Source organism: Schistocerca serialis, chromosome 3 (assembly GCF_023864345.2).
Source record: "Schistocerca serialis cubense isolate TAMUIC-IGC-003099 chromosome 3, iqSchSeri2.2, whole genome shotgun sequence".
Taxonomy (NCBI): Eukaryota; Metazoa; Arthropoda; class Insecta; order Orthoptera; family Acrididae; genus Schistocerca; species Schistocerca serialis.
Genome location: NC_064640.1, coordinates 271421377 through 271438132, shown reverse-complemented (window position 1 = coordinate 271438132; position 16756 = coordinate 271421377). Strand labels below are relative to the sequence as shown.

The window sequence follows — 16756 nt, the reverse complement described above, 5'->3', positions numbered from 1 at the left end:
TAAAACTACTTAAACCTAACTAACCTAAGGACATCACACAACACCCAGTCATCACGAGGCAGAGAAAATCCCTGACCCCGCCGGGAATCGAACCCGGGAACCCGGGCGTGGGAAGCGAGAACGCTACCGCACGACCACGAGCTGCGGACAGAAATGGCGCACTTTGGCACTATAAACAAAGCATGTTACCAATGTGAGAACAGTAATTCACAAACCTATGACATTGGACAGCACTTCGCGGCCGAGCAGTAGGAGAATGCAGTGGGGCGGACCGAGCGACAAACAACCAGTGCGTGCGAAAGTTCGAAAGCTGTACTTTCAGAAGATTGTAAATGGTTGCGAAAACACACTTGAGCTCTAAGCCACAAATAGTGCTGATCTAATAGAGAGCGTCATGACGGATACAGGAATTAGTGAGCATAAGGTCATTGTAGCGAGATTTAAAACCATATCAACCAAAACCACTAAAAATAAACGCAAAATATATCTATTTAAAACAGCAGATAAAAATTTGCTTGATGCCTTCCTAAGAGTGTCTCCATTCCTTCCAACCTAATTATGTAAGTGTAGACCAAACAGGGCTCAAATTCAGAGATACAGTATCGACTGCAATTCATAGATTCATACCGCCTAAGTTAATAAGAGACGGCACTGATCCACCATGGTACACAAAACACGTCAGAACACTGTTGCAGAAGCAACGAAAAAAGCATGCCAAACTTAGAAGAACGCAAAATCCCCAAGACTGGCTAAGTTTCACGGAAGCACGAAATTTAGTGCGGACGTCAATGCGAGATGCTTTTAATAGTTTCCACAATGAAACATTGTCTCAAAATATGGTAGCAAACCCAAAGACATTCTGATCGTATGTAAAGTACACCAGTGGCAAAAAACAGTCAATACCGTCACTGCGCGATAGCGATGGAAATGTTACCGATGATGGTGTCACTAATGCGGAGTTACTAAATACAGTTTTCCGTAATTCCTTCACGAAAGAAGGCGAAGTAAATATTCCAGAACTCGAAACCAGAACAGCTGTTAGCATGAGTGACATTTTAGGTGTTGCGAAACAACTCAAATCACTTAAGAAAGGCAAGTCTTCCGGTCCGGATGGTATACCAATCAGGTTTCTTTCAGAGTATGCAGATACAATAGCGCCTTTCTTAGCAATCATATACAACCGCTCACTTGACGAAAGGTCTGTTCCTAAAGACTGGAAACTAGCACAGGTCACGCCAATATTCAAGAAAGGAAATAGGAGTAACCCATTGAATTACTGACCCATGTCACTGACCTCAATTTGCGGTAGGATTTTGGAGCATATACTGTACTCGAACATTATGAATCACCTTGAAGAAAATGACTTATTGATACATAACCTACACGGATTCAGAAAATATCGTTCTTATGCAACACAGCTAGCTCTTTATTCCCATGGAGTAATGAGTGCCGTAGACAATGGATCTCAGATCGACTCCACATTCCTAGATTTCCAGAAGGCTTTTGATACCGTTCCTCACAAGAGACTTAATCAAATTGCGTGCATTTGGAGTATCGTCTCAGCTGTGTGACTGGATTCGTAATTTCGTCACAGTTCGCAGTGATAGACGGTAAATCATCAGTAGAACAGAAGTGATATCTGGCGTTCCGCAAAGTAGTGTCATAGGCCCTGTGCTGTTCCTGATTTACATAAATTATCTAGGTGATTATCTGAGCAGCCCCCTTAGATTGTTTGCAGATGACGCTGCAATTTACCGTCTAGTAAAATCATCAGACGATCAATTCCAATTACGGTGCAGGAAAGTGGCAATTGGCACTAAACAAAGAAAAGTGCGAGGTCATCCACATTGAGTACTAAAAAAAATCCGATAAATTTTGGGTATACGATAAATCGCACAAATCTAAGGGCTGTCAATTCGACTAATTACCAAGGAATTACAATTACGAGCAACTTAAACTGGAAAGACCACATAGATAATATTGTGGGGAAGGCGAAACAAAGACTGCGCTTTGTTAGCGACAAAACCACTAAAGAAACTGCCTTAATACACTTGTCCGTCCTCTGCAGGAATATTGCTGCGCGGTATGGGATCCTTACCAGGTAGGATTGACAGAGGACATCGAAAAAGTGCAAAGAAGGGCAGATCGTTTCGTGTTGTCGCGCAATAGGGGTGAGAGTGTCACTGATATGATACGCGAGTTGGGATGACAGTCACTGAAACAAAGGCGGTTTTCTTTGCGGCGAGATCTATTTACGAAATTTCAATCACCAATTTTCTCTTCCGAATGCGAAAATATATTGTTGACACCCACCTACGTAGGGAGTAATGATCATTACAATAAAATAAGAGAAATCAGAGCTCGAACGGAAAGATTTAGATGTTCCTTTTTCGCACGCGCCATTCGAGAGTGGAATGGTAGAGAAGCAGTATGAAAATGGTTCGATGAACCCTCTGGGCATTTAAGTGTGAAATGCAGAGTAACGATGTAGATGTAACTGCGGACTACCTGGATCATGGTCCAAATGTTCGCGTGAGGTTGATTGATGGGGCTGATACATTGCTAGTGTGCATTTATACTCCTTAAAATAGATCAGGCAGTGACGTTTCCTTGTGATTTTCTTTTAACGTTCTCCTATTTGTGAGTAGTTTTATGATCTGAATGAGTGATTCTTGCAGTACAGTGCAGCGCAGTGTAGTGTTGTGGATGATTCTGAAAATGACAAATAAATCTGGAACTGGCACATGGCACAGGCCTGGAATAGCACCGAAGTGGCCGCAGAACATGTAGCTCCCGTTCGACCGTCGCGTATCCGTCAACAGCGAATCCAAAAACCATAAGACGCTGTGAAGTGAAACTAGATTAGACGTTGTCTGACGAACAGGATCTGAGCACTGTGTTTTCTCTTTCCCTTGTCGGCAAAATTCTAGCGATAATAATTCCTTCCACTGCCCTGCTACTTTATGGTGCTAACAAAATTCTCCGTCGTTGACGCGTCACGAGTACAGTAAGATCTACCACGTCCAATGAGTGTAATAGTGGCGTAGCAGTTGGAATGCCAGTACCACCCATCTACCCCCCCCCCCCCCCCCCACTCAAAAATTATCAGAAAGTCCTCTCATTTACACGTTCGCATAGCCATAGTGTGTACATCTGTGTTCACAGTCGTACAGCTAAGTGAAATACAGCGTGTATATATATACGTACAAAGTTTTAGTGTTTGGAGGAGATAGAGAGACCTTTTATGTGGATAAAATGGCACAGGGGCATAGTTTCTCCAGTAGGGGTCTTTGAAGATTTTGACGCTAGTTATGTGTACCGACGGTTATAAATATTGGTTTACAGATGTTGCTGAAAATGTCTGTCGTATACATTGATGCACAATTGGCATCTGTGTACTGATGATTGCCCAAATTCCCAAAGCAACAAGGTGTTTTACGGCGTGTACATTTTGATGATGTCATAAAGTTGTGACCGCGTTCCTATAATAGCTCTAATAATGTACTTACCAAATTTTCGGGCAGTTATTTTGAAAATACTGTATTTCTATGAACTGCAATTTATTAAAACTTATTATAAAAATATGTAGCAAGTACTCACCCCAAAATTATTTTATCTCTGTTGTCGATGTCGTCGTCGTCGTCGTCGTCTTCGTTTGTTGTTGTTGTTGTTGTTGTTGTTGTTGTTGTTATTGTTGGCGTCGTCGTCGACGTCGTCGTCGTTCGCGTCGCCGATTAGCGTCAGTGGAGGCATTGGCACTGACATCGGCGGCATTGACATCATAGGCGGCATTGATATCGGCCGCATCGACATCATATGGATAGGCATTGGCATCGGCATCACAGGTATCATAATTATTTGCATCATAGGCCCAGGCATAAACATCACTGTCGTAGGGGGCGTTGGTGAGGGCGCAGGGATCGTCGACGACATCACAGGCGGTTGCATCGGCATTAGCGGCGGCGATATCATAGACACCAACGGTGTCAAAATCATAGGCATCCCTACAAACGTCATCGTGGGCATGGGCATTGGCGGTGGCAGTAGTGGTGTCGGCGGCATCGAAGTCCACGGCACCATAGGCGGCATCGGCATCGTGGGTGCCCTCCTCATTGCAGGCGGCATTCGGAAAGGCACCGACATTTGTGTCGTCGGCGCAGTCGTGGCCGACGCAGGTGTCGTCGTCGCAGGCGCCTGTGTCACAGTAAAAGTTGAGGTTACGTAAAGTTAAACTCGGAAAGAGGGTAGGGGAGAGTAAGACTGTAACATGCTGTGATCCATCTAAGAGTGGAACTGTGGATTCGTGCCTGAACAGACACATTTGATGCTTAATGTACTTCTGGTGAGACCTCTCCATCCAGAACGTTACATAGGTTGTCTGGCAAGACTTCCTCAATCCAGTCGCATATGTTATAGGAGAATGCGTATGACATTTATTGAACGGCAGTAGGGAATAATAATGGAAACCTTTCTGAAATGAAGACAATTAATTCCGCGACCACTGTCTTTGCATCTGTGAAGCTGCTGAATGAATATTGTTCCATTAAAGTTTATCGAAGTAAAAAAAGAAAAAAAGTTGTATCGAAAGTTTCCGCTTCAGATTCTCGACTGTGATTTTCGATTCACCAACTGATCTAACACCCACCGAAACTTTATGATGCCCCTTGTTAGTTTTCTAAACATTTATTTTATTGAATTCGTGAAAATATGTCTCTATCTTTTTATTTTGATATTTACTGTAATAAATATTTTGTACTAACGGTTTTGTTTTATGATTTATTTACAGATAATTTACCCAGGCCACATAAATCTCTCGGAGCAAGAAAAATCTAATATTTGCTATTTAGCATTTCCTGACTCAAATTCAGGATGTATGGGTGATACTCAGTTCCACGTTCGTATACGAAGATCTGCTGGCAATGCTGAATTGATGCCAGAGCATCAGTACTACAATCAAAAATGCCCTGTATATTTACAAATCGATCCTGGATATTATTACGGTTATGTTTACTTCCGGCAAGTGAAAGATAAAACTCTTCCGCGTGGTTATTTCCAAAAGGTAAGTGCTATAAGAAATTGATAGATAGATAGATAGATAGAGATAGAGATATTGTTAATAAATATAACGAATTTTTTTACATTCTCGACATTTCATTTACTCTCATATCGCTAGCAAGACAGCTCGACTGGGGAAAAATTGCATTGAATTTGCGATCTGGATTAACCGTCATATCCATATAATCATAGTGGCTCAAAATGACAAGTTATGTCGTATGAGTGTCTATAATATCAACAGGCTGTATGAGATATCTATGAGGAACTCCCCTCACTCAATTAAAGAGTCTACTGCGTAGATGAGTGCTTATGAATCAGAGTTTTAAATGGAATTAGTGTTTGATATAATGTATGACCTACACACTGTGACCCTGAAATCCGTTAACATATGAAAATGCACCAATTCACGGAATAATGTTGGTAGTGAGTTAAAACTTGATACACGTGCCAGAAATGACATGGGGTTTTATTGAAACTTAAAACGAGTGCAATAACCGGCCAACAGATGGTGCTTTCTTCGAGGAAATGCTGATGCTGCTTTTCAAACTGTCAGCGTGACGGGTGCGAGGTACGCCAATGTGTTAAAGAATCGCTTCATTCCTGGCCTGGCTAATAAATACCTGTTGTAAGGCACGACTTTTATGCAGGATGGCGCTCCAACCCATATTGTTACACATGTGAAAGATGTCTTGCGCACATGGTTTGGATCGCGCGCTGAGCCGCCACTGCCACCATGCTTCGCTTAACAGGTCCCCAAATCTTAGTCCATGTGGTTATTGATTGCAGGGTTTAAGGGCGCCTATAGACGGGGTGGGGGGGGGGGGGGCAGGTATTACGTAAGTTTTTAAGAGAGTCGAACTGGAACTTTTTTATGGCTACTTACAAGTCGCCATTCGTCTTTAAAAATATTATTAACAACATTTCATACCCGCAAGTCTGGCCCCTCGCCCCCACACAGTCTATCGTATGGACGCCCTTGGTAAGGTTGATGAAGTCACAAGTTTACTGAGATCGTCCGACCTCATTAGGCATGTTAAAAGACGACATCCGACGGCAATTTCTCACCATACTACCCATATGCTATACAGTGCTGTTTACAACATTATCCGTGGACTACAGGTATTGTTGATGAATTATGGCCGACATGTTGTGCATTTGTTATAAAGAACATAGTCTTTGCTAAAAATCCACTGGTAGAGTTTTGCACAGAGCATAATTCAATCATCGTGAACACTTGGTTTAAGAATCATAAATTGTATACGTGGAAGAGACCTGGAGACACCAGAAGGTTTCAGGTTGATTATACAACAGTAAGACAGAGATTTAGGTACCAGATTTTAAATTGTAAAACATTTTCAGGGGCAGATGTAGACTCTGGCTACAATTTGTTCGTTGTGAACAGTAGACTAAAAGTGAAGAAATAGGAAAAAGGTGGGAAATTAAGGAGTTGAAAGAACCAGAGGTTGTTAAGAGTTTCAGAAGGAGTATTAGGCAACAGCTGACTAGAACAGGGGAAAGGAATACAATAGAAAACGAATGGGTAGCTTTACGAGGTGAAACGGTGGACGCAGCAGAGGATCAAATAGATATAAAGACAAGGCTTACTAGAAACTGTTGAATAACACAAGAAGTATTGAATTTGACGGATGAAAAGAGAAAATACAAAAATGCAGCAAATGAAGCAAGTGAAGGGGAATATAAACATTTAAAAAATCTGATTGACAGGAAATGCTAAATTGCTAAGAAGGAATGGCTAGAGGACAAACTTAAGGATGTAGCAGCATATTTCAATAGGGGAAAGGTAGATACCGCCTACAAGAAAATTAAAGGGGCCTTTGAGGAAAAGGCAGGCAGCTGTATGAATAGCAAGAGCTCAGGTGGAAAATCAGATCTAAGCAAAGAAGGGAAAGCTGAAAAATGGAAGGAGTATATAGAGGGTCTGTAGAAAGGAGATAAACTTTTAAGCAATATGTAGAAAGGAAAATGGACGTAGATCAAGATGAGATGGAAGATACGATACTGCGAAAAAAATTTGACAGAGCTCTGATAGATATAAGTTGAAACAAGGCCCACGGAGTAAACGATGCTCCGTCAGAACTACTGATAACCGTGGAAGAGCCCGCCGTGATAAAATCTTCCATCTGGTGTGCATGATGTATGAGGCAGGCGAAATACACTCACACTTCAAGGAGAATGTAATAATTACAGTCCCAAAGAAAGCAGTTGCTGACAGGTGAGAAAATTACCGAACTATCAGTTTATGGTTGCAAAATACTGACACCAATTCTATGCAGAAGAGTAAAAAAACTTGTAGAAGCCGACCTTGTGGAAGATTAGTTTGTATTCCGGAGAAATATAGGAACCTGTAAGACAATACTGACCCTATGGCTTATCTTACAAGATAGCTTAAGGAAAGTCAAACCTACGTTTATAGCATTTTCAGACTTAAAAAAAGCTTTTGACAGTGTTGACTAGAATATTCCTTGTGACATTCTGAAGGTAGCATGCGTAAAATACAGGGAGCGAAACGCTATGTAAACTTGTACAGAAACCAGACGGCAGTTATAAAGGGTCGGTGGGCATGAAAGGGAATCAGTGGTCGAGAAAGGAGTGAGACAGGGTTGTAGCTTATCCCCGCTGTTGTTCAATCTGTACATTGAAAAAGCAGTAAAGGAAAACAAAGAAAGATTTGGAATAGGAACTAAAGTTAGGGAAAAGAAATAAAAGCCCAGAGGTTTGCAGGTGACATTGTAATTCTGTCAGAGGCAGGAAAGGGCTTGGAAGAGCAGTTGAATGGAATGGACATTGTCTTGAAAGAAGTATATAAGACGAACATCATCAAAAATGTAGTCGAATTAAATCAGGTGATGCTAAAGCGACTAGGAAACGAGACACTTAAAGTAGCAGACGAGTTTTGCTATCTGGACAGCAAAATAACTGATGGTGGCCGAAGTAGACTGGCAATGCTAAGAAAAGCATTTCTGAAGAAGGGAAATTTGTTAACATCGAATATAGATTTAAGTGTCAGGAAGTCGTTTCTGAAAATATTTGTCTGGAATGTAGCCATGTATGGAAGTGAAACATGGACGGTAAACGGTTTAGACAAGAAGAGAATAGAAGCTTTCGAAATGTGGTGCTACATAAGAATGTTGAAGATTAGATGGGTAGATCACGTAACTAACGAAGAGATACCGAACAGAATTCGTGAGACGAGAAATTTGTGGTACAACTTAACCAAAAGAAGGAATCGGTTGACAGGACACATTTGAGGCATCGCCAATGTAGTATTAGAGGAAAGTGTCAAAATCGTAGAGGGAGACCAAGAGATGAATACAGTAAGCAGAATGAGAAGGGTGTAGATTGTAGTAGTCATTCGGAGATGAAGAGGCTCGCACGGGATAGAATAGTATAGAGAGCTGCGTCAAACCAGTCTACGGACTTAAGACCGCAACATAACAACAACACGCGAATTATTGTTTTCGTATCGTATGAAGCACCATCTGTCGGTAATTTTGTGCATTCTTTTGTTTTCAATAAAACTCTTCTCTCATTTCAAGCATGCGTGTCAATTTTTACCTCTGTACCTATATTTTTCCGTGAAGTATGGATTTTTCAAATGTTAACGGACTTTTGGGTACTCCTGTGTAATATGTTAGATCAGGGCTTCCCAACCTGTGGTCCGCGGACCCCTTAGGGGTCCGCCGGCTCTTTCTAGGGGGTCCGCGGCCATCTTTCACCAAATCGTGTAAAATAATGAGTAAAATTATTGAATAAAAATGTGAAAATCAAATTCATCACTATTTTTTTCGTGTGAAAAACATGTGTACTTTTACTTCAGGTCGTATCCCCAAGCAGCCTTTGCGGTTCCTAAGTGAGAACGTATACACAGTTTAGTGCCGGAGAATGCGGCTTCTCTGATCGACTGTTCAGCAACAACACAGGGGTCGTTTGTGCGCTGGCTCACGGCGCTAGATGCGCTGAAACCTTTTACCCGTGCGCGGAGCGAGATTTGTCGACCAATCACAGCGCTCGCTGGCACGTATGCGGCCCCAGGCATCATTAAATGTTAAACTTGCCTTGCCAGTGCACTACCTGTTTCATAAGTCGATTTTTGACTAGTTTATTACTTCTAACATGGATCGGTGGCTGAAGTCAGGATCATTGAAGAAGGCTGCAGTTTCTCCATGCCTTCACGACAAGGGAAGTTTCCAGTTGAAATGAATGAGGAGGGAGGACGACCAAAGGAAGACTTTACATGCATTTGAACGTTTTTCTTCGGATTTCACGAAAAACCACACACACACACACACACACACACACACACACACACACGCACGCACACACACACACACACACACACACACACACACACACACACACACACACACACACACAACGACTGTTACGAAATATGCATGCTCCTTACACAGCAGTAGCCAAATAGTGGAAATGAACAGACCATAAGCAACAGCTTGTCAACAGCGAACAGTTTGGTCGTGACGTTGATTGCTCTTGGAGGAAGAAAGCTCCATCGTGTGAAATTTCAATTACCAAGTAATTTTAATCAGGCTATAGTGTGTCGAAAAAAAGGGAGTAAGTCCACTAGTAAGTGTCTGGATACAGTGGTAATTCAAATTGGATCGTTAATTTCAAGTTGTTTTCATTAATCTCTAAATCAAAGACTATTGATACTTCGGAGTGGGGGGGGGGGGGTCATTGGGAACATGGCACCTGCATCAAGAAGCTTTCAGTTCCCATGGGTTTAGCTCTGAAATTTGAAGTTACTGTGCTCTTGACTGACTAGGGATCCGCCATGAATTTTCGACTGAAGAAGGGGTCCGCCAGCTGAAAAGGTTGGGAAGCCCTATGTTAGATGATGCATGACAGTGGCTAATGGGCAGAGGACTTTTTTACAATGATGATGATTCCCGTGCCAAAAACACAGGGAACCATGTAATGTACTGAGCACACAACAGCCAGCACCATTGCACATCAACCGAAGTTACGTTAAGAATCATGAGTCGGCTGAGAAATGTGATGGACGGGAATTTGGTTGAAGGCCGAATTGGTTGTAGAAGGAATACTGGCACAAGAGATGCAATAGGACTCTTGCAGTTTTTGGGAGAGACGTTTATCGAGAAGCAAACCTTAAGGATGAGAAAAATAAAGTATCATAACATATTGACAAGTTGGTATAAAAAATGGTTCAAATGGCTCCGAGCACCATGGGACTTAACATCTGAGGTCATCAGTCACCCAGACTTAGAACTACTTAAACCTAACTAACCCAAGGACATCACACACATCCATACCCGAGGCAGGATTCGAACATGCGAGCGTAGCAGCAGCGCGGTTCCGGACTGAAGGGCCTAGAACAGCTCGGTCACAGCGGCCGGCCAAGTTGGTAGAAATGAATGAAAGTGCGGGAGTATGTTTCCATATGAGTCCCACTCGTGCACAGAAAACTGGGCGTCAGATGTCCACGATAAGCTGACTATAGCGCCGAATAGGGCTGGCCCCGCAACGTGATGCAGTTCAAATAAAGGGAAAAGATAGTCCGTGTCAATAAGCGAGCAGTTACGGTGCACTTTGTCGGTGTTCAATACAATATGACACGGAAAAATTCGGATGATATCAGAAGAGGAAGAGTCATCGGGAAACTGGCAGAAGAGCGAAGTGTGACGAGTGTAGCCCAGGAGTCTGGTATTTCTTACAGCACTGTTTCAAGTGATTGGGGCGCGTTCAGAACTATAAGCATTGCTGCTCGAAGGAGAGGATGTGATCGGCGACGGTCAATTACAGCAGCAGATGACCACTATATTGTACAACAGGCAAAAAAGAATCCTCGTCAAACAGCGGGTGCAATACCAACCACATTTAATAGGCCTACAAGGGACGCAATCTCGCTCCAGAGTGCACGGTGACGACATATGGGTGGTTTCTGTGCGATTATCAGTACTTTTAAGTTCCGTTGATATCCGCACATCAGCGGTACCGTTTGCGGTGGTGCCAAGAGCATAGGGATTGAACCAACGAAGAATGGAATCTTTGTTGCATGGGTTTACTGCCCTCCACATCTTTGAACTCTGTACACTCTACCGGTAAAAGTTACTGCGACACTGCACTCCTTCCCCATATCTTTTCTCGGGCGCATTTGACCCTAACTTCGATTTTATGGATGACAATGCGCAACCACATAGGGCAGCGCTGGTGAAGGAGCTCTTGGAACGACAGAATACCCGGCAAATGGATCGGCCTGCCGGTTCCCCTGACTTAAATCCTATCGAGCACGTGTAGGATACGATGGGAAGACATACTACAGCTCGTCCACGTGCACCAACGACCGTCTAGCATTTGTCAACCGCGCTGGTGGAGGAATGGAATGATCTATTACGAGAACTTGTTACCACCATTTGGCCTGGATGCGAGCACGGTGCAGAGCATGCATTGCCGTCCGTAGTGATCACACGCCATATTAAGAACCATGTTGCACTTTTGGTTCAGGGGGAGCTGTGACTTCAACGTAATTATTGTCTTTGAATAAAAGTGTGATTTCTGTTCATCTCATCTTTCAATTACCGTATGTACTATACTGGAGCAGTTCTTTCCATGTCTGGTTCAAGTTTCATGTCGCCATGTTTCTTGACAGTGACTGATCTTGTGGAAGTTACTTTCGTTATTCAGTTTTGCACAACAGTGTGCATGTGCGTTATAGTCCTGGAAAAGGCATTTTGCAGTGTGGCTTGGAAAGCTCGCAGCAATAATGACCGGAAAGAGAGTGGACTGGCGATTTATAAACTAATATTTAAATCAAAAAGTGTCAATGAGAGCGAGAGGAGAAGGTAGCAATGGGACTGAAATAGAAAAAGAAATAAGACAATGTCTCCTGCCCTTTTCAGTTTGATAAATTGTTGGAGAACTGTCCACTAGATGATAAGGGGGTAAAAATTGGAAGGAGAAAAATATGGTGTTTGGTGTTTGAAGACAAAACTGGTTCAAATGGATATGAGCACTATGGGACCATCTGAGGTCATCAGTCACCTAGAACTTAGAACTACTTAAACCTAACTAACCTAAGGACATCACACAGCCGGCCGGAGTGGCCGTGCGGTTCTCGGCGCTACAGTCTGGAGCCGAGCGACCGCTACGGTCGCAGGTTCGAATCCTGCCTCGGGCATGGATGTGTGTGATGTCCTTAGGTTAGTTAGGTTTAATTAGTTCCAAGTTCTAGGCGACTGATGACCTCAGAAGTTAAGTCACATAATGCTCAGAGCTTTTTTTTTTTTTTTTTTTTGACATCACACACATCCATGCCCGAGGCAGGATTCGAACCTGCGACCGTAGCGGTCGCGCGGTTCCAGACTGTAGCGCCTAGAACCGCTCGACCACCCCGGCCGGCTGTTTGAAGACAACATGGTCCTTCTAGCAACGGATGAAAATGAGTTACAGGAAATAGTGTATGTCATTCTACATTAATGTAAGAGCTATGGAATAAAAGTCAGTGCAAAGGAAACAAAAGTAATGCTGACCAGAATGAGCTTTTCACTCTGCAGCGGAGTGTGCGATGTTATGAAACTTATGAAAGGTCCCGAGTTCGACTCTCGGTCCGCCACACAGTTTTAATCTGCCAGGGAGACGTTAGAACATGAGCAAAGCTTTAAATGTAGGGTGTCCATAACTAAAGTTCTAGTTTCAAAACGCTGTAGAAGAGGGCCCTTTGCTCCGAATGACGTCAACTTTGAACAGCACATTATTGACGCAGGGGGAAACGTCATTAAATAAAAAATTAACGAAAATTTGATCAAGAGATAGCGCTGTAAGCGTCAGAATGTGCGCACCAACAGACTCACACCGCACAGCTGTTCCCCAGTTTGAGTCCGAGACGCCCACCATGACTGTCTCCATGAAGGATGCGCGCTGCTGGTAAAAGCTTTTACAAGAATGGTGACTGTGCGCCTGTAGCCCTGCAGAAGTTTCGGCCACTTAAGGACACGAGAAAAGGAATTGATCCGATGTCTGTTAAGGGCGTAAAGAAAATGATTACAAAATTCAAAAAGACCGGGTCTATTGAAGTGTAATATGGCGGGAGGAGGAAAGCAGTTGATCCGACGTCTGTCGAAGACGTGGCCACAGCATTGCAGGAGGGGTCGAGTGGTTTTGTGCACGGGGAACTGCCCGAACGTTGGACATGCCTGCGAGCACGGTGCATAAAATCCCACGCAACATCCTACATTGCTATCCATATAAAATCATCCATGTTCAGGAGTTGCTTCCTGCTGACCTCCCAGCAAGACAAACGTTCTCTCTGAAATTTCTTGTTCCCACGGAAATGGACAATGAATGACCACGGAACATTCTGTGGACAGACGAAGCCCATTTCCATTCTCAAGGACATGTCACTTCGCAGAATTGCAGAATATGGGCAACGGAAAATCCGCACACACATCAACCGGTACCACTTCATTCTGCAAGGGTGAGACACTGGTGCGGGTTGACGGCATCGTTTATCGTAGGGCCGTATTTTTTTTCCCGAGGAGATGAATACTGCGAGCCCTGTTACCTAAGACTCCTATAACCTGAGCTGAACTGTCCGCCGTGTTTGTTGCAGAGTGTAGGATATTCGTACTCGTTTACATGCGAGTGAAGATTTCAAATTAAATTTATTGAAGAATTCGTCATAAATATGGATGGCTGTTCAGCTGTGAAGTGCACAACTATTGCAAAAATAGTTTTCGCATGTTTAGATTTCCTAGTAACCCTGAAAGAAGAAAAAGATGGGTCATAGACTGCCAGAAAAACAATTCGGAACCACTAGGCGCTCAGCTGTGTATTGTAAATACACGTTAATAAAAGTAGTTATAAACATGGAAACCAGTTGTATGCAACTGCGTTTCAGCCTAGTCGAAAACTGTACTTAAGCAGTTCGTCTCAAAATTTTTCGATTCCTGTCATATTTTCGCAATTGGGAAAGTGGAGAGGAATATTTCTGATGTATTTATACGTATTATCATAAGCATATATACACAAACTGAATAATACTTAACCCCATTCTTATATAGGCTTTATAAAGCCTGTACATCACAACTATCGAAGTTTAAACCTCCTACGTTACATATAAGAGGACTCCATGGAAAACTAAATTTGAATGACAAATCATGTGCTGCAGCTTTTGGAAATTACTTTTCATCCCTACTGAATGCTGAAAATCCAAATGAAAAGCTTGATTTCTATCCTACTGTTCCTCCTGCAAATTGTCTCCCTGCCACATTAGATGAAATCATGAAAACTATATAAGGCTTGAACATAAATCTGGAGGTGAGGATCACATCTTGGCTGAAATGTGGAAATACGCAGATCATGATAAAATAAAACATATCCATGATATCATAGTGAAGATTTGGGAAACTGAAACTCTACCTCCAGGTTGGACCGTCGCAATTATTCACCCACTTCATAAATAAGGCGATAAGAGTGATCTGAATAATTACCGAGGAATCTCTTTGCTACCAACGACATACAAGATCTTCTCCAGACTGTTGTTAAACAGAGCTGAATCAGTCTTAGATCAACAATTGGGCGAATATCAAGCCGGTTTCAGAACATCAGGATCCTGTGCAGAGCAGATCCATAACCTGAAATCTGTTATATCATACGCCAAATCACGATCAAAAACGTTTGTTGTGACCTTTGTCGACTTTCAAAAAGCGTATGACTCAATTGATCGAGAAAAAATAAAAAATACCCTAGCCGAAATTGGTCTAGATAGGAAAACAATCAATCTGATAAGCGCCACTTTAAATAACACAGTTTCAAAGGTCAAGTTCAAAGGCGAACTATCAGAACCATTTGAAATTTGTACAGGGGTGAGACAAGGTGACCTGCTCTCTCCGTTGCTTTTCAGCTGTGTCCCGGAAAAGATAGTCAGAGAGTGGAAAACGACCGTACCGCCAGGTTATGGGATTCAAATTGGACACAAAAGAAATGGCCTCAGTGGAAACTGTTTGGCTTTTGCTGATGATCTGGCACTCATTGCAAATAATATTGACGAAGCTAAGGTTCAAGTGTCCAGCCTACAATCAGTTGCTGCTAAGACTGGCCTAAAAATAGCATTTAACAAAACTGAATTCATCACAAACATCAAACACGCTCCTCCTCATACTGAAATACGACAAGAGAAAATCAAGCAGTCGAAGAAATTTAAGTATCTTGGAGAAGTAATTACACCTGACGCTTCAGAAAATGCAGCTGTAGAAAGTATATGTTCTGAACTAGAAGGTGCTTTTCATCTGTGCAAAGACTTAACAAAAGCAAAAGCCTGTCTTTAAACCTAAAACTTTGTCATTATAACACCGTAATTAGACCGTCAGCTTTGTATTACCGGATGATAAAAAAGTCAGTATAAATTTGAAAACTGAATAAATCACGGAATAATGTAGATAGAGAGGTACAAATTGACACAGATGCTTGGAATGACATGAGGTTTTATTAGAACCAAAAAAATACAAACGTTCAAGAAATGTCCGATAGATGGTGCTTCATCTGATCAGAATAGCAATAATTAGCATAACAAAGTAAGACAAAGCAAAGATGATGTTCTTTACAGGAAATGCTCAATATGTCCACCATCATTCCTCAACAATAGCTGTAGTCGAGGACTAATATTGTGAACAGCACTGTAAGACATGTACGGAGTTATGATGAGGCATTGGCGTCGGATGTTGTCTTTCAGCACCCCTAGAGATGTCGGTCGATCACGATACACTTGCGACTTCAGGTAACCCCAAAGCCAATAATCGCACGGACTGAGGTCTGGGGACCTGGGAGGCCAAGCATGATGAAAGTGGCGGCTGAGCACACGATCATCACTAAACGACGCGAGCAAGAGATCTTTCACGCGTCTAGCAAATTTTTACCTCTCTATCTACATTATTCCGTGGTTTATTAAGTTTTCAAATTTATAGTGACTTTTTGATCACCCGGTACATCAGAATGTTTAAACATGACGAAGAAAGGACCACTATGAAAACTTGAAATAAAAGACAGGAAGATTTTGAGGCAAATCCTTGGCCCTATCAAAGAAAACGGAGAATTCCGCCGAAGACACAACTGTGAATCATACGAACATACAGAAGCCATTGTTACCAGCATGAGGAAGCGAAGAATGATGTGTTTTGGTCATCAGGAAACAATGAACCCGCAAAGACTTACTCATCGCATACATTCATCAATTTCAAAAACAAAATCTTATTCAAAATGGGCAAGCCAAGTTAAAAAGGATTTACAGGAAGCTGAAATTTCATGTGATGACATTCAGGATCGAGAAGTTCTCAGAGAAAAAGTGAAAATTACTAAAAACCTTATTTCGCTTACTACGCCAGTTCCACGTCCTACCTGCATATGGTCAAAACAGAGAAAAGAAGCAGTTAGCCAAAATGAAAATCTACTGGCAAAAGAGGAAAACACAATCAGGGAAGAGAGAAAAATCTTCGTGGCCCACAGGAGGCCGAAACGATTAAAAAAAAAAAAAAAGCTTCGTAGAACGCGTGATAGTTTAGATTTCTTACGGCAGATTAGTCATTGTAACATAACCTTCAAACAATAAAGTTTTTACCACGACTCAAAAAGCAACAAACCTACCATGAAGTGCTGGTTAAATAATGGCTGAAACTATTAATAAAAATTTGTTTCACTATAAGAAACT

General features: G+C 42.3%; 1 protein-coding gene across 1 annotated transcript in view; it reads left to right on the top strand.

The window, feature by feature from the left end:
* Window positions 1-16756, top strand: part of LOC126470046 (protein DENND6B) — a 211371-nt gene that overhangs the window by 119593 nt on the left and 75022 nt on the right. Inside the window, exon 2 of the mRNA XM_050097544.1 lies at window positions 4787-5059. Within this exon, the coding sequence (XP_049953501.1) occupies window positions 4787-5059 (273 nt within the window). The remainder of the gene's footprint in view (window positions 1-4786; window positions 5060-16756) is intronic.